The 23,238-nt window shown below is 41.4% G+C and overlaps 1 protein-coding gene across 10 annotated transcripts in view; it reads right to left on the reverse strand.

The window, feature by feature from the left end:
* The window catches only part of nedd4l (NEDD4 like E3 ubiquitin protein ligase), a 423,982-nt gene that overhangs the window by 147,595 nt on the left and 253,149 nt on the right, over positions 1-23,238 (reverse strand). For all 10 annotated transcript variants that reach the window (XM_059989671.1, XM_059989670.1, XM_059989668.1 and 7 more), the window contains one exon: positions 16,858-16,908. In XM_059989671.1, the coding sequence (XP_059845654.1) occupies positions 16,858-16,908 (51 nt within the window). The remainder of the gene's footprint in view (positions 1-16,857; positions 16,909-23,238) is intronic.

A 23,238-nucleotide genomic window follows, 5' to 3' on the forward strand; every position in this document is an offset into this window, starting at 1 on the left:
GCACTCACCAATTATCAGCCTATCGCCCTCCCCTCTGTGCAATACAGCACTCACCAATTATCTGTCTACCGCCCTCCCCTGTGCAATACAGCACTCACCAATTATCAGCCTACTGCCCTCCCCTGTGCAATACAACACTCACCAATTATCAGCCTACTGCCCTCCCCTCCGTGCAATACAGCACTCATCAATTATCAGCCTACCATCGTCCCCTCCGTGCAATACAGCACTCACCAATTATCAACCTACCATCCTCCCCTCCGTGCAATACAGCCCTCACCAATTATCAGTCTACCACCCTCCCCCTGTGCAATACAGCACTCACCAATTATCAGCCTGCCGCCCTCCCCCTGTGCAATACAGTACTCACCAATTATCAGCCTATCGCCCTCCCCTCCATGCAATACAGCACTCACCAATTATCAGCCTACCATCCTCCCCTCCGTGCAATACAGCACTCACACATTATCAGCCTACCATCCTCCCCTCCGTGCAATACAGCACTCACACATTATCAGCCTACCGCCCTCCCCTCTGTGCAATACAGCCCTCACCAATTATCAATGGGCTTCCCTATCTCACCTCAAAAACTGAGCATGGACTCAACCAAATAAGCACACTCCTACAGCACACTGCCATACCGGGCACAGAAACCTCCAACAAGATTGCTAATGGAGTTGCTCAGTCACTGACCACCACTATGAGTGTGAGAATCACGCGAAGTTCAAAAAAAGATGTTTTTTTTTTAAAATCATAATCTCTCGCAGAACTCCTAGCAAACTCTGATGTAACCTTAGGGTTCTGCAGAACCCTGGTTGAGAAACCCTGCTCCAGAGATCAAGATGAGGCTCTGCTCTCGACAAAGATCAGGAATCTATATTAAACAAGAAAATGAAGGCCTCTCTCTATAAACAGTCAGAGAGCAGAAACATACGAGCAGTGCCCACATTATTAGGTGCAGCTATCAACTTCTGTTTGTTAATGAAAATTTCTAATCAGCAAACCATGCGGCAGCAACTCAATGCATAAAAGCATTCAGACATGGTCAAGAAGTTTAGCTGCATCCAGACCAAACATCAGAATGGGGAAGGAATGTGATCTAAGTGACTTTTACCTTGAAATGATAGTTGGTGCCAGATGGGGTGGTTTGAGTATCTCAGAAACTGCAGCTCTCCTGAGATTTTCACGCACAACAGTCTCTAGATTTCAAAGAATGGAGTGAAAAACAAACAAAAAAATCCAGTGAGCAGCAGTCATATGGGTGAAAATGTATTGAGAGAAGTCAGAGGAAAATGCCAGACTGGTTCAAGCTGTCAGGAAGATGACAGTAACTCAAATAACCACGAGTTACAAGTGTGAAGTGCAAAGGAGCACCTCTGAATGCAAAACATGTCGAACCTTGAAGTGGATGGGCTACAGCAGCAGAAGCCCATAGACATACACTCAGTGACCACTCTATTAGATACAGGAGATACCTCATAAAGAGGCCACTGAGTGTAAATGAGAATAATTGACATTAAAGATGTTATCAAAATTATAGTATTTATGCATGTGAAACTGGGGCTGCCAATGAGATGATGGGATAGGAAGAAAAGAGGATTGTTTGGCACAGAGTTTGGAAACGGACAAGACATGTTCTGAAGCCAGAAATATTTTCCATTGCAGGTCATTTGCAGCTACAGTATACAGCGGAGGCTCAGCCTGTGCAGGATGCTTTGCAGTCCTTACAGAAGGTTACACAAGATACATGAAAGAAAGCGTTAAGTGCTTGGCTGTGTGGAAATGTAAGAAGTTGACAGTGGGGACTGCATCTCATTAAAGATTGTTGGGAGCACGATTTTAAGGTTAAAAAAACAACCGGAGATAGTACTGTGAAATGTAGCACTGAGGTGGGTTGATAGCTATCAAATAACATGACATTATGAAGAGCATTTGATGGCTCTGGGCCTGTATTCATAAGAATCCTGAAGAATGAGGGGTGAGTTCATTGAAACCTGTCGAATGGTGAAAGGCCTTGATGGAGTAGATGTGGAGAGGATGTTTCCTGTGGTGGGGGAGTCTAAGACCAGAGGACACAGACTCAGAAGAGGGGCATCCTTTTAGAATGGAAATGAGGAGGAATTTCTTTAGCCAGAGAGTGGTGAATCTGTGGAATCCATTGCCACAGGCAACTGTGGTGGCCAAATTTGCAAGTATTATTTAAGACAGAGGTAGATAATTTCTTGATTGGTCATAGCATGAAGGGATACGGGAGGAATGCTGGAGATTGGGGCTGAGAGGAAAATTGGATCAGCCATGATGAAGTGGTGGGGCAGACTCAATGGGCTGAATGGCCTAATTCTGCTCCTACATTATGCCTTAAGACAAGACATGAAGATGTTAATGGATGATACAATATAATCTAGTCCATGCTGACCTGATCTAGTTCCATCCAGTGCTCCCAGATTATATTTTTCCAATCTTACCCATTCAAATCAATACACATGATATGCAGTGGGGACACAGCAGGTTAGGCAGCATCTATGGAGATGAATAAACAGTTGACGTTTCAGGCTGAGACCCTTCATCAGGACTGGAAGGGGGCATTGGAGAACCCAGAATAGGTGGTGGGGGGAAGGGAAGGAGAACATGCTAGAAGGTGATAGGTGAAACCAGGTGAGGGGGAAGACATGCAGGTGGCTGGGGGGAGAGGGATGAAGTGAGAAGCTGTATGTTGATAGGTGGAAAAGGTAATGGGCTGCAGAAAAAGGAATCTGGTAGGCAAGGGGAGTGGATTATGAGAGAAAGGGAGGGAGGATAGGTACCAGAGGGAGGTGATGGGCAGGTGAGAAAAAGAGAAGAGGTAAGAATGTAATCAAAATGGTGAATGGCAAAGGAGACAAGAAGAGAAGAGTAAGAAATTACTGGAAGATAGAGAATTAGATGTTCATGCCATCAGGTGAGAAGCCACCCAGAAGAAATACAAGGTGTTGCTCCTCAAACCTGAAAGTGGCCTTATTTTGGCAGGATCCAAACCAATCTTAAATGTTGCAACCAAATCCAAATCTACCAGTTCTGCTGGCAGCTTGTTCCACAATCACACCACCTTCCGAGGGAAGAAGTTTCCTCTCAGATTGCCCTGAAGCATTTCAGCTTTCACCGCTAAATGTAAAAGTTCCCTCCCAGCAAGAATAGCGGGATCTCAGGCCAAAAATAACACACCGTTGTCTGGTGACACAGACAGAGGAAGCAAAATCGATACTGCATGTGGAACAGTTTGCTGGGAGTTCTCCACTTCCACTCATTCCACATACAGTTTACTTTGACATGATTAAATTCATGACTTATTACTACTTCTTTCTTCTTGTATTTGCAGTTTGTTGTCTTCTGCACTCTGGTTGAATGCCCAAGTTGGAGTAGTCTTTCATTGATTCTGTTGTCATTATTCTATAGATTTATTGAGTATGCCCACAATAAAATGAATCTCAGATTTGTATACGGTGACATATATGTGCTTTGATATTAAAATTTCTTTGAACTTTGACTACTCAAATAGATCAATCTGTAATTGCAACATGAATTACATAGTTAATTGGACACAGTGTTTAAATCCTACATTATTATTTTAATTAAATTTGACTAAGTAATGCAGAATGGAATCCTTTTGTTTTGAATCAAGGCAAATCCTCCCCACCGTGTGATGTTTTTGCACCTCAGAATCAGAATCAGGTTTATTAAACACAAATCATTAGCAATATGCCTGATGGTGTAGTGTGTGAGGGAAGAGAAGTGGGTGCAGTTACTATTACAAGAGAGAAGATGCTCAAAAAGCTGAAAGACCTAAAGGTACACAAGTCACCTGGACCAGATGAACTGCACCCTAGTGTTCTGAAAGAGGTAGTGGTAGAGATTATGGTGGCAGTAGGATTGATCTTTCAAAAATCATTGAACTCTGGCACGGTGCCAGAGGACTGGAACACTACAAATGTCACTCCACTCTTTCAGAAAGGAGGAAGGCAGCAGAAAGGAAATTATAGACCAGTTAGCCTGACCTCAGTGGTTGGGAAGATGTTAGAGTTAATTGTTAAGGATAAGATGATAGAGTACTTGGTGACACAGGACAAAGTAGTACAAAATCAGCAAGCATTCCTTCAGGGATAATCCTGCCTGACAAACCTGCTGGAATCCTTTGAGGAGAATACAAGTAGGATAGATAAAGGGGATGTTGTATATTTGGACTTTCAGAAGGCCTTTGACAAGGTGCAACACATGAGGCTGCTTACCAACTTAAGAGCCCATGGCATTAGAGGAAAGTTACTAACATGGTTAGAGCATTGGCTGATTGGTAGGAGGAAGCGAGTGGGAATAAAAGGATCCATGTCTGGTTGGCTGCTGGTGACTAGTGGTGTTCCACAGGGGTCGGTGTTGGGACTGCTTCTTTTTATGCTATATCTCAATGATTTAGATAACGGAACAGATGGTTTTGTTGTCTGTTTGCAGATGGTATGAAGACTGGTGGAGGGGCATGTAGGGTTGAGGAAACAGGTAGGATGCAGAAGAACTTAAATTCGGAAAATGGGCAAGAAAGTGGCAAATGAAATACAATGTTGGAAAATGTGTGGACTATATCCCAAATGGTGAGAAAATCCAAAACTCTGAGATGCAGAGTCCTTGTACAGAACACACTAAAAGTCAACTTGCAGGTTGAGTTGGTGGTGAGGAAGGCAAATGCCATGTTAGTATTCATTTCAAGAGGTCTAGAATACAAGAGCAAGGATGTGATGCTGAGGCTTTATAGGGCACTGGTGAGGCCTCACCTTGAGTATTGTGAACAGTTTGGGGCCCTTTATCTTAGAAAAGATGTGCTGGCATTGGAGAGGGTCCAGAGGAAGTTCACAAGAGTAATTCCAGGAATGAAAGGGTTATCATACAAGGAATGTTTGATGGCTCTGGGTCTGTACTTGCTGGAATTCAGAAGGATGAGGGGGGATCTCATTGAAACCTTTCGAATGTTGAAAGGCCTAGACAGAGTAGATGTGGAAAGTATGTTTCCCATGGTGGGAGAATCTTGGACAAGAGGGCACAACCTCAAGAGATAGAAGGGTGCCTTTTAAAAACGGAGTTGCAGAGAAATTTCTTTAGCCCAAGGGTGGTGAATTTGTGAAATTTGTTGCCACATGCAGCTGTGGAGGTCAGGTCGTTGGGTGTATTTTAAGGCAGAGGTTGATAGGTTCTTGATTGGACATAGCATCAAAGGTTACGGCAAAGGAACTGGGATGAGCAAGAGAAAAAAAAGGATCAGCCATGATTGAATAGCAGAGCAGACTCAGTGGGTCAGATGGTCTAATTCTGCTCCTATGTCTTATGGTCTTATTATCACTAACATACAGTACTGTGTGAAAGCCTAAGGCACATACTGTTTATATAGCTAGGGTGCCCAAGATTTTTGCACAGTACTGTATTTGTCAACGTGGAGTGGAAAGCGAGTTTGTAAATTTGGCAGGAGTGAAATATGTTGGACAATCATGGTGGGACAGGTGATTGGAGGGGGTGGGAATGGTGAGGGTGCAGACACACCCAGCCCTGAGACACCAGGCAAGGTCACCTGATTCCAAACAATTGGTTTATTGATCATTACAGAATGTCTCTCTGCTCCCCCCGCCCCTTTTCTCAACCATGATTCCTCTCTCCCTGCCCCCTTCCCACTCTCAGACCATAACAGAGACCCATTTCAGAATCAGGTTTATCATCACTCACATGTTATGATTTTTTTTGTGGCAGAAGTATAGAGCAATACATAAGATTATTACAGTACCGTGCAAATTTCTTAGGCACCCTAGCTATATATATATGCCTAAGGCTTGCATTGTACTGTATTTTGTGAAATTTATTGTTTTACTGTAATAGTAGATAAAAAAATAACATAAATTGCAATAAGAAAGAAAAAAATAAGTAATGCAAAAAGAGAGGAAAATAGTGAATTAACATTTGTGGGTTCATGGTCTGCTCAGAAATCTGATGGCACAAGGTTGAATGCAGGCAGCATCCTGGTAAATCTCTGCACTCTCCCTAAAGCTTCCTCATTCTTCCTATAATAAGGCAACCAGAACTTAACATAATACTGCAAATGTGGTCTAACTGCAATTTTATAGAGCTGCAACATTACCTCATGGCTCTTGAATTCAAACTGACTAAAGAAGGCCAACATACCATCATATGCCCTCTTAACCACCTTATCAACTATCAGCATGGACCCCAAGATTCCTTTGCTTCTTCACACTGATTATAGAGTTTTTCCAGGGAGTTACCAGGAAATTTGATGAAGGCAAAGCAGTGGGAGTGATCTACATGGACATTAGCAAGGCACTTGACAAGGTCCCACATGGGAGGTTGGTCAAGCAGATTCAGTCACTTGGCATTCAACATGGCATAATAAATTGTAAAAGACATCGACTTTGCAGAAGTCTTCAGAGAGTGCTTGTAAGATGGCTGTCTCTCTGACTAGACGTCTGTGATTAGTGGTATGCCACAGGGATCGGTGCTGGGTCCATTGTTGTTGTCATCTACGTCATTGCTCTGGATGATAATGAGGTAAAATTGATCAGCAAGTTTGCGTATAACACCAAAATTAGGAATGTAGTGGAGTATCAAAGCTTGCAGCAGGATCTGGACTAGCTGGTGTAATGTGCTGAAAAGTGACAGATGGAATTTAATGCCTTTCTAAAATCCATATACAACACACATCATTTGCTTTCGTCAACATCTTTTGTTACCTCCTCAAAGAATTCAGTTAGGCTTGTGAATCACGATCTGTCACTCACTAAGCTATGACGACTATCAATAATTAGACTAAGTTTATCCAAATGCTTGAAAATCCTGTGTAACACTTACCCAAAAGGCTGGTATATGTCTAGGGGAAACGGAGTTCCAGCAACTCACCAACCCACCTCCCGTTCGAGCAGGTGTTGTGAGAATCGAGTTTATGCCTCGCGCCCGCCAACAGTATCAAACCCACAACAAATACCGTTATGAAATACACTTTAAAGAGTTTACTAAAATTAAAAGAGTAGTAGGCAATACAATATATATAGATAAGGAAAAAACAAAAGGCGCCAACTTATCAAAGTTCTGTCTGTTTAGTGCACTCGTTGGAGCTCAATCAACGAACCAATCGACCCATCCAACTGCCACGCCTTCGCACCTGGGACCACCCTGGTGGTCTTACGAGCAGCCCAGCACACATCCACCTTCCTCGGCGTCTTCCTCGGCCTCTCCCTCACACCAAAAACCCACGAAAACCCCTCCCCCAAGTTCCCAGCATCACAAGACACATTCCCCATTGATTAACAAATGAATACAATTACCATATCAGCCATTCTAAAGTGAAACAATGGCGAGGGAAACACTTATCCGACAAAGAAGCAGTCCTGCTCGTAACAAACCAAAGAAGCCATTTTGAGTAACATACACAGGACATTGTACACCTGTCAACGCACACAAAATGCTGGATGAAATCAACAGGCCAGGTAGCATCTATGGAAATGAATAAACGGTTGACATTTCAGACCAAGACCCTTCTTCAGGACTGGAAAGGAAGGGGTAAAGACGTTACAATAAAAAGAACTAGTTAGGAGATGATAGGTGAAGCCAGGTGGGTAGGAAAGATAAAGGGCTGCAGAAGAAGGAATCTGATAGGGCAGAAGAGTGGACCATGGGAGAAAAAATTGATGATATCCTGTTGCTAAGAATCCTCTCCAATAGATTTGCCATCACTGTCATGACTCACTGGGCGTAGAGACAGGTAAGGAGAGAGAGAATGAAATGGAGCACAGAGGAAAGGAGCAGGGGGCCAAAGGAAAGATATGACTGGTGGTGAGATCCCATTGGATAACATGCCGGAGGGTGGGAGGGTGAAAGGGTCAACTATTTTCAGCTGATTAATCAACTGCGTTACTTCATCACAAGGTCAGCAGAGAATTACTGATGACTCAGCATTGAGTCCCCTTTGCAGTTCCTTGGATCATGAATCAGTCCACGTCAATACACATACAGCAAGGCCCCTTCAGATAATACACTATCGCTCTCAACAAGAGCAGCAAGAATTTATTTCAATAATATATTTTTCACATACAAATAATTTGTGACAGGCTTTCTTTTGGCTCTGCTGCTACAGTAACCTTTCAACATAAAGCACCTGAAATTGATGAGCTATTTCTTTTCTCCATTAAATTTCTTTTTTCATTTTAGTTAGAGATACAGCAAAGTGTAGGCTCTTCTGGCCCTTCAAACCGTGCTACCCTAGCAACCTCCAACCATTCTGAATTAACCCTAAATTGTCCTTTCAGGCAGAAAGTACAAAGGTGTTAAGCACATTCAAAGACAACTTTTACCCTGCTGTGTTGATTATTAAATACATCTATAGTACAATAAGACAGAATCTTGACCTCACAGTCTGCATTGCCATGATCTTGCATCAGATTGTTCACCCGCACTAAATTTTCTCTCTAATTGCAGCACATTATTCTACATTCTGTTATTGCTTTATCTTGTTCTACCTCTGTGCACTGGTAATGCACTACGTACTGTGGACTCACGTTCAAAGACTCCACAACTGAAGTTCTCTGTATTAATTAATTAATTAATCAATCAATCATTTATTATTTTATTTGCACAGTTTATTGCTAGTTAATTAATTAATTAATTAATTTGGCGAGCCAGCGCAGTATAGGTCCTTCCGGCACCCCCAGGTCATGCTGCCCCAGCAATCCCACCACCCTGATTAACCCTAACCTAAGCCCAGTGGGAACTGTTTCTACTGACAGGAGAAGGGGCAAAGGCGGGTCCTGGCACCTCAAAACCAGTGCTTCGGGTAGATGGAGCTTGTCAGCCTGGGAGGGCAGTCCAACTAAGAGGGGGAGATCTCTGATTTCAAACCTCCACTGCCTTGCAGCCATACCCACTCATGGGAAAGGATTCGGGAGTAAACCCTGAGGACAAATTCAGAGCTGAAGTCCCTAAGGCAGTCCAGCGTTGCCTTCAACCTCACTCTGGCAACTCCTGCGATGACACTGGTGCCAAGCTATATCGGCCCTTGCCCTTCCCTTGGACAACATCGGTGTCGTGGAGAGGGGAGACTTGCTACATGGGCAACTGCTGGTCTTCCATACAACCCTGCCCAGGCCTGTGCCCTGGAAACCATTCCAGGCACAGATCCATGGTTTCGCGAGACTAACGGATACCAGACAACCACTGGACAATTTACAATGACTAATTAATCTACCCAGTACATCTTTCAGACTGTGGGAAGAAAGCCGAGCACCGGAGAAGACCCACACATTTGAAGGGGTGGACATACAGCGATGACTAAATAGGACGCTGGAATGGAACTCTGAACTTCACAGCACCTTGAGCTGCAATAGAGTCGTGCTAACTGCTATGCTATCATGGAGCCCCATTTTTTGTTAATTATCCAAAACCATCACTGCTCAAAAAAAAAGCAAGAACAAGATGACTTTCATTTAACAATCTGAAAATAAAATGTTAATACTATCTAAATTGCATATAATTATGCAGATTTGTATCAGAGTCTAATCTGTTGCATGGAGCATCCATTAACCAATTTAGGAAAAACAGCAAATCTTCTTCAACACAATAATGAAGAAAAACAATGTCATTGCCTCAGTCCCCTCGCAGAGTCTGTATCCAAACTAAACACTCCTTTCTTCTCTTGAAGTTGAAGCATGGCTTCAAGAGCCCAAAATTCCTGTGTTATTTGAAAATTACTTTCTATCTACATATGTACCTCATCAATAAGTCATGAGGTCTTCATAAACAAGAGAAAATCTGCAAATGCTGGAAATCTAAGTAGCACATACAAAATGCTGGAGGAACTCAGCAGGCCAGGCAGCATCTATGGAAAAAAGACCAGTTGACATTTCGGCCCGAGACCCTTCGGCAGGTCTTCTTAACCTTGCCATGCTTGAACATTGCTTCTGCTGAAACAATTCCTCAATGTCAACAAGACAAAGGAGATGGTTAGTGACTCCAGGAAGACCTCCAACACTCACACCTTTCTTCTGATGGGCAGCACAGCCGCGGAAACCAAGAGGAGTTTCAATCTCTCGTAGACCCAGAATGCATCCTCCACAGTCACCAACACGTCTACTTTCTGAAGATGCTGAAGAGAGTGGTCTGTGCACACCTATACTCATGACCCTCGAGAGACACTCAATGCAGAGTATCCTAACATCCTACATCACTGTATGTCTGCACTGTGGCACACAGGAGAATTTCTACAATAGGGAGTTAAAGCTGCCCCTCACATCACCAACACCAGCTTTTCCACCCACCATCAAGACCACATATACAGAAAATTTATAGTACTGTGCAAAAGTCTTAGACATATACCTATAGCTAGCATGCCTAAGACTTTGCACTGTACTGTATTTGTCAATGTGGAACAAACAGCAAGTTTGTAAATTTGTCGAGACCAAAGGATGTTGGGAATGGTGAGTACTGCAGGAGGGGTGTGGGACAGGTGTCGGAGAAGGAATACTAGGGGTGGGGGTGTGGCACGGGTGCAGACACACCCAGCCCTGAGACACCAGGCAAAGTCATTTGATTCCAAGCAATTGGTTAAATGATCATTACCGAATGTCTCTCTGGTGCTTCTTGCTTCCTCCCCTCTCCTTTCAACTTTTCCCAACCATGATCCCCCTCTCCCTGCCCCCTTCTCACTCTCAGTCCATAATCAGAATCAAGCTTATCATCACTCACATAATGTCATGAATTTTATCTTTTTTACAGCATCAGTTCAGTGCAATACTATAGTACTGTGCAAATATGTGCCTAAAACCTTTACAAAGTACTCTACAATTAGTCCATGTATACAGCAGTTACTTGTACACTGTGCTTTATAGGATTGCTTTTATGTTTATTGTATTTTTTGTTATTGTGTTTCTTAAGCTTATCTGTGTTTTTTTCTCCCTGCATGGGATCGGAGTAAAAATCATTTCATTCTCCTTTACACTTGTGTACTGACGAATGACAATAAACAATTGTGTATCTTCAAACTTCAGATGTATCCTCCTGTAAGAAGTGCTGACTGATGTCAGTCCACACAAGGTGGGTGTCCGCCATGGTTTTGTTGCATGTTTGCTGTATCACACTATCTAAATGGTTCCCAGTCTAGCTATCTGCTAACTTTAAAATTCTCAGAGACATGAAAGACTCTGCAGTTACTAGAAATCTTGAACAACATTTCTATGTTTCTAAAACACACACACAAAGCTGAAGGAACTCAGCAGATACGGAGGGATATAAACAGTTGCTATTTCAGGCCAAGACCTTTCACATGTTTATTTCTCTCCATAGATGTTGCCTGCATTGCTAAGTTCCTCCAGCATTTTGTATGTGCTGTTTAAAATTCTCACTCTTTTTTTCTCAAAATTCTTTAGGACTTCACCTTTCCATTTCTCTGCAGCCTCCAAGATCTTTGACCTCCTCGAATAATAGCAATAATCTGGCTTCACAGCATGCTTCTGTGACTGAGGCTTTAAGATTAATAATTCCCTCTGTAGAGATCTTGCTTTACTCGAGGGTCAGCAACTTTATACTCCTCAGGGTTATTATTTTGGAGGATCCATCCTGGTGCAATTACAAAGAAAGCACAGTAGCACCTCTTCTTTCTTAGGAGGTTGTGGAGACTCAGCATGACATCTAAAGCTTTGATTAACTTCCACAGATGTGTAGTGGAGAGTACATTGAACAAAAATATCCTACAAAAGCTAGTGCATCCATCATGCGTAAAGCCCTCCCCACCATTGAGTACATCTACGTAAAATGTTGTTGCAGGAAAGCAGCATCCATCATCAGGGACCCCCACCACCTCTCTTCTCACTGCTACCATCAGGAAGAAAGTACCGGAGCCTTAGGACTCACACTACCAGGTTCAGGAATAGCTACTACCTCTCAACCATCAGGCTCTTGAACCAAAAGGCTCTAGGAAAGAGTGATGATAGTATGATTGATTTTCACATTCAGATGGAAGATGAAATAGTTAGATCTAAATATAGTGTATTATGCATGAACAAGGGAGACTGAGGCATTGAACGACTATTTTGTGTTGGTGTTCACGGTGGAGGATACACCTAATATGCCAAAGAAGGATGTTATGGACGAAATGGGAGGTGAGGACCTTAATAAAATCACTGTCACTAAAGAGATAGTGATGAGCAAACTATAGGGCCTGAAGATAGATAAGTCCCCTGATCCTGATGGGATGCATCCCAGGCCGCTGAAGGAATTGGCAGAGGTTATAAGAGACGCGTTGGCAATTGTTTATCAAACCTAGACTCTGGGCAGGTCCCAACGGATTAGAAGACAGCAAGTGTCACGCCACTTTTTAAAAAAGGACATAGGCAAAAGACGGGCAACTACAGGCCAGTTAGCTTAACATCTGTAGTCGGAAAAGTGCTTGAAGATGTCATTAAGGAAGAAATAGCGAAACATTTAGAAAGCAGTGGTTCCATTAGACAGACACAGCATGGATTCAGGAAGGGCAGGTCCTGTTTGACAGACTTTACTGGAGTTCTTTGAAGACATAATGAGTGGAGTGGATAGAGGGGAACTGCTGGATGTTGTATACTTGGATTTCCAGAAGGCATTTGATAAAGTGCTGCACAAGAGACTTATAAATAAGATACAGATGCATGGAGTTGAAGGAAGTGTATTGGCATGGATAGTGCATTGGTTAACTGATAGAAGGCAGAGAGTTAGTATAAATGGGTGTTTCTCCGGTTGGCAGTCAGTGGTGAGTGAGGTGCCACAGGGGTCAGTGCTGGGCCTGCAGCTGTTTACCATTTACATTGATGATTTGGAAGAGGGGACTGAGTGTAGCGTAGCAAAATTTGCTGATAACACTAAACTGAGTGGAAAAGCAAATTGTACAGAGGATGTGGAGAGTCTGCAGAGGGATGCAGACAGGCAAAGTGATTGGGCCAAGGTCTGGCAGATGGAATACAATGATGGTAAATGCGAGATCATCCACTTTGGAAGGAATAATAGAAGAGCAGATTATTATTTAAATGGTGAAAGATTTCAGCATGCTGTTGTGCAAAGGGACTTGAGGGTGCTAGTTCATGAATCGCAAAAAGTTGGCTTGCAGGTACAACAGGTTATTAAGAAGGCAAACTGAATGTTGGCCTTCATTGCTAGAGGGATTGAATTCAAGAGCAGGGAGGTCATGCTGCAACTATACAGGGTAGTGGTGAAGCCACACCTGGAGTACTGTGTGCAGTTCTGATCTCCTTACTTGAGGAAGGATATACTGGCTTTACAGGCAGTGCTGAGGAGGTTCACCAGGTTGATTCCAAGGATGAAGGGGTTAACCTATGAGGAGAGATTGAGTCACCTGGGACTATACACTCTGAAGTTCAGAAGAATGAGAGGGGATCTTATAGGAACATATAAATTTTGAAAGGGACAAATAGGATAGTAGGAAAGTTGTCTCAGTTGGTAGGTGAGACTAGAACTAGGGGACATTGCCTCAATATTCAGGGGAGAAGATTTAGGACAGAGATGAGGAGAAACTGTTTTTCCCAGAGAGTGGTGAATCTGTGGAATTCTCTGCTCAGGGAAGCAGTTGAGGGTTCTTTACTAAAATATATTTAAGAAACAGTTAACACGAGTGAATCTGCAGATGCTGGAAATAAATAAAAACACAAAATGCTGGCAGAACTCAGCAGGCCAGACAGCATCTATGGGAGGAGGTAGTGACGACGTTTCGGGCCGAAACCCTTCATCAGGAGTGAAGTAACATGGGATGGTCGAGGGGGGATAAGAAGAGGGGGGAGGGGGATGAAGTAGAGAGCTGGGAAGAGATAGGCTGGAGGGAAATGGGCTGGGGGAAGGTGGAGAATTATGGGAAATAAAAGAGAAAGAAAGGTAAGGCTGGGGGGAGATTATAGTGAGCGGGGGAAAAAGGAGAGAGAAAGAGAACCAGACTAAAATTATACATGGGGGGGGGGCAGGGGTATCAACAGAGGTCTGTGAGTTGAATAAAAGAAACAGATTGGTTTTTACATTGTAAGGGAATTAAGGGTTATGGGGAAAAGGCAGGTAGATGGAGCTGAGTTTACAGACAGATCAGCCATGATCTTATTGAATGGAGGGGCAGGCTCAATGGGCCAGATGGCCTACTCCTGCTCTTATTTCTTATGTTCAAAGGGGATAACCACTCAGCTTCACTTGCCCCATCACTGAAATGCTCCCACAACCTCCAGAGTCAATTTCAAGGATTCTTCATCTCATCTTCTCAATATTTATTGTTTATTTATTTATTAATAATATTTCTTTCTTTTTATATTTAACCAGATTGTCTTTTCCATACTGGTTCAATGCCCAAGTTAATGCGGCCTTTTATTGATTCTGCTGTGGTTATTATTCAGCTATGGATTTATTGAGTATGCCTGCATGAAAATGAATCTCAGGGTTGTATGTGTACTTTGATAATTAATTTACATCAAATTTTGATAACTCATAACAATGAATAAGTTTGTAATCAGCTATCCAATTTTTTCTATTTTTCTTTTCTGAATGGAAGTCTCAATATAAATTAAAAAGTATATATGGTTTCAGTCAAAATAGGGAGGGAAAGAAAAAACTACCATTTCATCATTTGCACTTTTTAAAACTGCCTGGTTCACACAAGCATTACAAGAGATTAACCAGTGTTGCACTGGATTTCCAGATATCTTCATCCAAACTCAATCATGTTAAAGTGCAAGTATTAGTCACTCGTTACATTCAGCAATTTCCAAAATTGGTTCACTGCACTCAATTTCCCAGATTCACAACACATTAACCAACCTCAGAAAGTACAATTAAATTCCTGTAACTTATTCCCAGCTTTTTCTTTGCTCTATTATAGGTTTGTATTATTGACCATTCCTTAAATTTATAAAATCTACATAGATGAAAAACTGATTCAATAACAATAAAGATAAAGATTAGCTTTACCTGTCATATGTACATCAAGAAATCAAACCAAATCAAAATGTATCATTTGATTTAGGGGAGGATGGTGCCGAGCAGCTCGCAAGTGTCACCACGCTTCTGGCACCAATGTAGCATGGCCACAATTCACTAACCCTAACCTGTACATCTTTGGAATTTCGAAGGAGACCACAGCACCCAGAGGAAACCAACACAGTCACAGGGAGAACGTACAAACTCCTTACAGGTGGTGGTGAGAATTAACTCCAATTGGTAATCACTGGTGCTATAAACCGATGCGCCAACCGCTACATTACCAAACCATGCATAACAACTAATAGAAATGTTTAAGTTAATAACGGCCTCAGCAAATATAAATAAAAGTAGCAACCAATAAGTGCTGATTATTACAGTCGAAAAGACGGGACCAATGCTAGAAAGAAAATTGGTCTAGGCATCCAGATAAGAGTTTAGTAGATAGAATTAGAACTTTTATTACGTTATCTACAGCTGCAAAACAATGACTAGAATTGTAACAATGGGCTTATTTAATTAACATGATTATCTAGTACCCTTTTGTACCAACAGGTTTTTGTAATTCATGACTCAAATACCATAACATTATTATAAAAGATAAAATAACAAATCTGTTGCTAAAACTCTAAATATAGTTGATGCAAACTGACAAGGCCAAAAGACCTAACAACTGAGTTAGTCAACAAATCAAACATGTCATTTCAAACACAATAAAACTTGCTAATTATTTAAAATCTCCAACTGCAGTATCAGATCTAATTTTAGACATAATTATAACTAAGTAGGCTATGTTACAAATGATATTCTTCAAGGTCAGTATATGCTCTGCTTTCCTTCCATAATTCCATCCTTAACCTTCCACTTATTTAAAATATATTTTAGCAAATGATGTAAAACTTCTACAACTTCAACTTGTTGAACTCTCTTTTTGAAAGACCAGTACTTCTCTAAACCTTTATTCTCAATAGGGTGCTGATAAACCACTTACCACAATGTTCCTTCCCCTTACATAGATACATTTCAGTTTAAATTCACTAAACCTCCTTAGCAATATACAAAAAGAAGAGATTCTGCAGATGCTGGAAATCCTGAGTAACCTGCAAAAAATGCTGGAAGAACTCAGCAGGCCAGGCAGCATCCAAGGAGAGGAATAAACAGTCGATGTTTCAGGCTGAGACCTTTCATCAGGACTGGAAAGGAAAAAAGAGGAAGAAGCCAGAATAAGAGGCTGGGGGAGGGGAAGGAGTACAAACTGGCAGATGAAAAGTGAAACCAGGTCGGGGAAGGTAAATGGGTGGGGAGGGGGATGAGGCAACAAGCTGGGAAATGAGAGGTGGGGAAGGTAAAGGACTGAAAAAGAAGGAATCTGATAGGACAGAAGAGTGGACCATGGAAGAGAGGGAAAGAGTGGGGTGATAATCAGGTGAGAACATTGGGTAAGAGGGAAGCCAGAATGGGGAATGGAAAAAGAGAGGTGGTGGGGTGGGGGGGGAGAGAAATTACTGAGCATGAAAGCAATTGATGCCGCAAGGTTGAAGGCTTTTCAAACAAAATATGAGGTGTTGCTCCTTCAACCTGACAGTGGCCTCATCATGGCAGTAGAAGACATCATGGACTTTCTTAACAAAATAGTTTTCCCTTTAAAATGTCATATTGCTCAAATGCTATTTGTTAACTTGCTTAATCGTATCTTCCAACTGTGAGGATTTTTATACAGTTGGATAGAGACCCCCACTAGGTTTTTCCATATGGTGGTAAGATCAAAGAGAACTTTGTTTCAGAATTTCATAAGATTCATAAGAAAACATGAACTTTATTTTTTAATTGTCTTTTCAACTATAACCTTACCGGTAAGTAATTAAGAGGCACGTCAACTTGGCCCAGGAAATCATCCCTTGTCTGTAAAATAAAAAAAAATGGGATTTTGTCAATAATAACAGAAAAAGATCTAATCTAATTATAATCAAAATCGGGTTTATTATCTGACATATGTCATAAAATTTGTTGTTTTGTGGTAGCAGTACAGTGCAAAACATAAAAAAACTAAGTTACAATAAGAAGTATAAAAAATGAAATCAGTGCAAATAGAGAAGGGAATGTGAGGTAGTTAGTGTTCATGGGCTCAAGGTCCAACCAGAGGTCAGATGGCAGATAACAATCTGATAACTTAATCAAAAATAGAGTCAACAAACACATCAATGCACAGAACACGCAACAGTACCTTTGGCCCACGAAGCCTGTGCCGACTATTTTGCCAGTCTAGTTATCCCCATCTGCCTGTGTGTTACTGTATTCCTCTGTTCCCTGCCTGACCATATGACTGTCACAAAAATTCAAGAATTTTACTACTAACCACATTTTCTGGCTCCGTGTAATATCCATTTGCTGCCTTTAACATCTGGTAATCTACTAACCTTTGTCCTGAACAAAATCAATGATTGAGGCTTCATAGCGCTCTTAAGTAGAGAATTCCAAAGATTCACTACCTTAGACTGAGGAGACTTTTCCTCATTTTGGTACCCATAGATCTCGGTTCCACAGCCAAGGAACGCAACCCCAAAATCAATCTAATCGAGCGAAAAACTTTGTCAGTTGCTATGAAGACATCTCTTATTCTTATTGTCAATAAATAGGAGACCTAGCCTATTCCATCTCACCTCATATGACAGTCAAACCATCCTTGCAATCAGTCTGATGGACCTTTGTTCACTCCTTCCAAATTAGGTCTTCATGTATACCTAAATGGAGCACAATACTTCTGGTGTCTCACACCTAAGCCCTATGTATTAACAGCCATATGTTGTGCTCTCAGTTACATGGCATTTTTTAAATTTAGTTCATAATTCTCCTGAACAAACTCAGTGGTCACTTTATTAAGTAGATCTCCTTGTTAATGCAAATATCTTATCAGCCAATCATGGAGCAGCAACTCAAAACACAAGAGTATGCAGACATGGTCAGCAGGTTCAGTTGTGTTCAAACCAAACACCAGAATGAGGAAGAAATGTGATCTAATTACTTTTACCATGGAAATGATTGTTAGTGCCGGGTTTTGTTTTTTTGAATACCTCAGAAGCTGCTGATCTCCTGGGATTTTCACACACAGCAGTGTCTAGAGTTTACAGAGAACGGTGCAAAAATCAAAGAACATCCAGTGTGCGGCAGTTCTGTGGGTGAAAAGGCCTCGTTAATGACAGAGGTCAGAGGAGAACGGCCAGACTGGTTCAGAATGACAGGAAGGTGACAGTAACTCCAGTAACAAAACATTGCAACAGCAGTGTGCAGATGAACATCTCTGAGCGCACAACATGTTGAACCTTGAAGTGGATGAGCTGCAGCAGCAGAAGATCACACCAGGTTCCACTCCTGTACCTAATAAAGTGGCCACTGAGTATTCATTGTGATCTGTACTTCAAGTAAGATGTACCTTACAAATAAAGCTGTTCTACTATTGTTCCTCGGAAAGCAAAGAAAGAAAGAATAAATGTATAAATTCCGAAACTAAGAACACATATTTTTAGCAATCATTTCCATTGCTTTTGGGATATCTACTTACTAGTCAATTAGTTCTGATATCTATTCATTAACGTAATGTAGGAAATACTGTAGCCAAATTGCTCACAGCAAGCAGCAAAGTGATAATAAACACATATCTGTTTTCAAGTAATGCTTATTGAGGGATAAATATTACCTTGGGCATTAGGGATGATTCTACAGATCCTTGAAATAATAATAATGGAACACTAAAGAGATGATTGCAGCTTTGAATTATCCATCCCCTCAAAATGCAAACCAGGAACTGAAAAATGTTAAGTACCTTTCAAAGCAGTCCCAAGAATTCATTTCTGGAATAAGTGACTTGAAATAAAAGGTCCACTTATCAGTGATAATTAGCTTTCATGGATTAGTACAACAACATTTTACCCTATCAACATGAAAAACCTGAATTGCAAAGACAAAAATAACTAAAGAAAATGTGTGCAAAATGAGACACTATTTTAAAGCCCAGTACACAGTCAAAGTTACATAAATTTTCCATAATAGTGGAAATGAAAGCTAACTCTAATGCTTTCAATCACATTTGCAACCCTGATTTCCATAGCTTTACTATCACTGACGTATGTTGTGAAATTTGTTGTTCTGCAGCTTCAGCACAGTACATAAAATACATTATATATTTCAAAGACAAATCTATCTAAAAGAAATTTAAATACAGTATTTCTTTGTTCCACTGTGAATGCCTGCAAGAGAATGTATCCTAAGGTACTGTATGATGTAGCACCCCCGATCACGGTCATGTGAAGCGATGGGAGCATCGCATGCATATCACAGGTCCTGGTTATGTGACCACTCACACCAGGCAGACAATCTCTGAAGAATATTTATAATGGCTGGGGTCTCCCCACTTGTAAAGACACTGCCAAGAGGAAGCAATGGCAAACCACTTCTGTAGAGAAATATACCAGAAACAATCATGGTCATGGGAACACCACGATCACCTACATCATATGACATGGCACGTAATGAAGATGATGATGATGATGAACTGGTCCACTTTTCCCACTCTGCTCCCCACCCCTTGCCACTGGCTGCTGTTCAATCCCAGATATATCAAAATAAACTAATTTTTTTAAAAACTATTTATAACAAATACTGAACTACCCCACTGATGTAGCAATTAAATGAAAATTTCAGTGGTCAAGCCTTAATTTGCATTTAGCAGTTCACATACCAATGAAGTTGCAATGACAGTGCAATTTTGTTAATAGTGACACTGTAATAAACATCATTGTTAACTATCATCATTGCTGGGACAGAATAACTTAAGATCAACCACTTCATAGAACTGAAAAAAACAAGTTTACAGAAAAAGGAGATCAAAGGATTAATTGAAGTTACAATATTATAAAAATATATATTGTTGAATCCATTCTTTCAATCCTGCATGGAAGCTAGAAATACCTCCAAACTGCCTGCTTTTAAAAGATTTTAACAAACAAATGAAATTGCTTTAAAATTCGCCATGAATTCATCAACTGAATTTGGAGTACACTTGGACAGGAGACCACAGTTCCACCACTTGGCTCTGCGCTGAACTATGCGACTCCCTTGGCGGACTTCAGTTCAGAACGCTACTTGTTTGCGGATATTATTCATGTTTTTTTTCTTTGCATATTGGATGTTCAATAGTCCCCTGTTATAACTGGTTCTTTTTTGATGGGCATGACATGTCTTTATTCTCTGCATGTTGGGTGTTCGGTTTTTTTAATATGGGCCCTTTTGGGTTTCTTTGTTTCATGGCACCTGTTAGGAGATGAATCTCAAGGTTGTCTAATGTATACATAACTTTGATAATTAATATACTTTGAACAGTTCCTCACAGCATCAAGACAGTTGTAGAGCAGAGAAGCCTCAGCTAACTTTTTGCTGATCTACAAAATCCTTATATACAGCATTAGCTCTACATCCATCTACATGCCTAGTTAAATGCATATCTAATTGTTTCTTGAACATTGGGCAGAAAAATGGCAGATGGAGTTCAATCCAGACAAGTGTGAGGTGATGCATTTTGGAAGGACAAACCAGAATACTGAGTACAGGATTAATGGTCAGCTACTTAAAAGTGTAGATGAACAAGGGGACCTTGGGGTTCAAATCCATACATCCCTCAAGGTCGCTGCACAGGTCGATAAGGTAGTTAAGAAGGCCTATGGGATACTAGGCTTCATTAACAGGGGGACTGAGTTCAAGAGTAGAGAGGTCATGTTGCAACGCTACAAATCTCTGGTGAGACTACACTTAGAGTATTGTGTTCAATTCTGGTCACCTCATTATAGGAAGGATGTGGAAGCTATGGAGAGGGTGCAGAGGAGATTTACCAGGATGTTGCCTGGTTTGGAGAACAAGTCATATGAAGCAAGGTTAGCAGAGCTGGGACTTTTCTCTTTGGAGTGTAGAAGAATGAGAGGGGACTTGATAGAGGTCTACAAGATTATGAGGGGCATAGATAGGGTGGATAGTCAGTACCTGTTTCCCAGGGCACCAATAGCAAACACCAGAGGGTATATGTACAAAATTAAGGAAGAGAAGTTTAGGGGAGACATCAGGGGTAAGTTTTTTACACAGAGGGTTGTGAGTGCCTGGAATGACTTACCAGGGACGGTGATGGAGGCTAAAATATTAGGGGTATTTAAGAGCCTCTTGGACAGGCACATGGATGAAAGAAAAGTGGAGGGTTATGGGGTAGCGTGGGTTTAGTACTTTTTTTAAGGATTATATGGGTCAGCACAACATGGAGGGCTGAAGGGCCTGTACTGTGCCGTAGTGTCCTATGGTTCTATGTTCTAATGGTTCTATGGTATTTCACTTTTAGGGGACTATAGACTTGAACCTCGAAGTCTCTCTGTTCATCAGCATTCCTATATCACTTACTGTTTATGTCATGCTACCATCTGACTTCTCAGAATGCATAACCCTGCACTTTTGAAAAGTTCAAGATTCAAAGTAAATTTATTATCAAAGTGCATACATGTCACCATATACAACGTTAAGATGCATTTTCCTTTGGAATTAAATTCCATTTTCAATGCTCCACCCTATTTTCCATCTGATCTATATTCTGAGGTGGCTATAGACAACCTTCCTTGCGATCCATAATGTCATCACCTTTCTTGTCATCCACAATTGTCATACGGATTGCAGACGGCACATTAACAGAATGGTGAAGAAGTATCACTCGTTCCATACAAAATCTCACAAATCACTGTACAGTGACACCTGTTTGAAAGTACACAGCACTTCAGCAATGACGTTTTGCACTGCCAGCATCTAATTTCCATCTGTTACGACTGACACCTTTTATTGCTCCTCATGTCAGCTGGGAATTAAACAGTGGATTGTCATTACAGTCAACGAAGCAACAGCCAAATACAACACTGCTTGATAAGGAAAACAAAAATACTTCTTGATCAAAATGATGAGAAAAGTCCTGGCTCTCTTCCATGTAAAACAGTTTGCTCACCATCTACGCACATCCTGTGGTGAACTCCTCACACATGATATCCAATGCCCAAAATTTCAACGTCTGTGGCTATTCACTAAGTAGAAATAATTTAAAAAGGCACTGCATACATGATCGCCATCAGGTTTCAAGTTCAACATCATCTGATGTCAAAGGCTCAACTTGGCTGGATATTTGAAAACACCTTCATCAGGCTGAGAAAGATGCAGATGAAGTCACCGGCCACAAAAGATTTTGCAGATACTGGAAACCTATAGCAATGTGGGAGGAACTCAGCAATTCATCTATGGAGGGAAATAAACAGTCAACGTTTCAGGCTGAGATGTTTACAGTCATGAAAGGTCTCGGCCCAAAATGTCAACTGTTTTTTTACTTCCATAGATTTTGCCTGACCTGCTGGAGTTTCTCCGGCATTTTGTGCTTGTCATGGCCAAAATCATGATCCCTGCAAAGTGCTGACGATTTCAATTATACTGGTGCCTAGGAAGAACATTTTAACCTGCCTCAATGATATTGTCCAGTAGTACATCCACTGTGATGAAATGCTTTGAGAGGTTAGTGATAAAAATTGGATCTGCTCCACTTTGCCTATCACCACAACAGGTCTACAGCAGATGCCATTTCATTGGTTCTTCTCTCAGCCATGGAACACGTGGACAGGGAAAAAAGCAGATATCAGGATGCTCTTCATTGACAACAGCTCGGCATCCAACACTATCATCCCCGCAAAACTCATCAATAAGTTCCAAGACCTTGGCCTCAATACCTCTTTGTGCAACTGGATCTTCAATCTGCTCACTTGCAGACACAGTCAGTTTGGACTGGCAACAACATCTCCTCCATAATTTCCATTGGCACAGGCACACCACAAGGCTGTGTGCTTAGCCCCTGCACTACTTGCTTTGCACATATGACTGTGTGGCCAAGCTCAGCTCCAGTGCTGTATTTAAGCTTGCTGACAACAATGCTGTCGTTGGCACAATCAGCGTATAGGAGGGAGACAGAAAAGCTGGCTAAATGGTGTCACAACAATCACCATTCACTCAATGTCAGCAAGACCAAGGAGCAGATCATTGACTATAAGAGGAGGATTGGAGAACTGTGCAGACAAAACAGATGCGTTCCCGTGCAGGTCCGGCGAAGAGCTTTAAGAACCCAGTCTCTATAAAAGAGAGGTACTGCCTAGAAGAGAGATCATCATAGGAGTG

This window comes from Hypanus sabinus, chromosome 14 (assembly GCF_030144855.1).
Source record: "Hypanus sabinus isolate sHypSab1 chromosome 14, sHypSab1.hap1, whole genome shotgun sequence".
Lineage (NCBI taxonomy): Eukaryota > Metazoa > Chordata > Chondrichthyes > Myliobatiformes > Dasyatidae > Hypanus > Hypanus sabinus.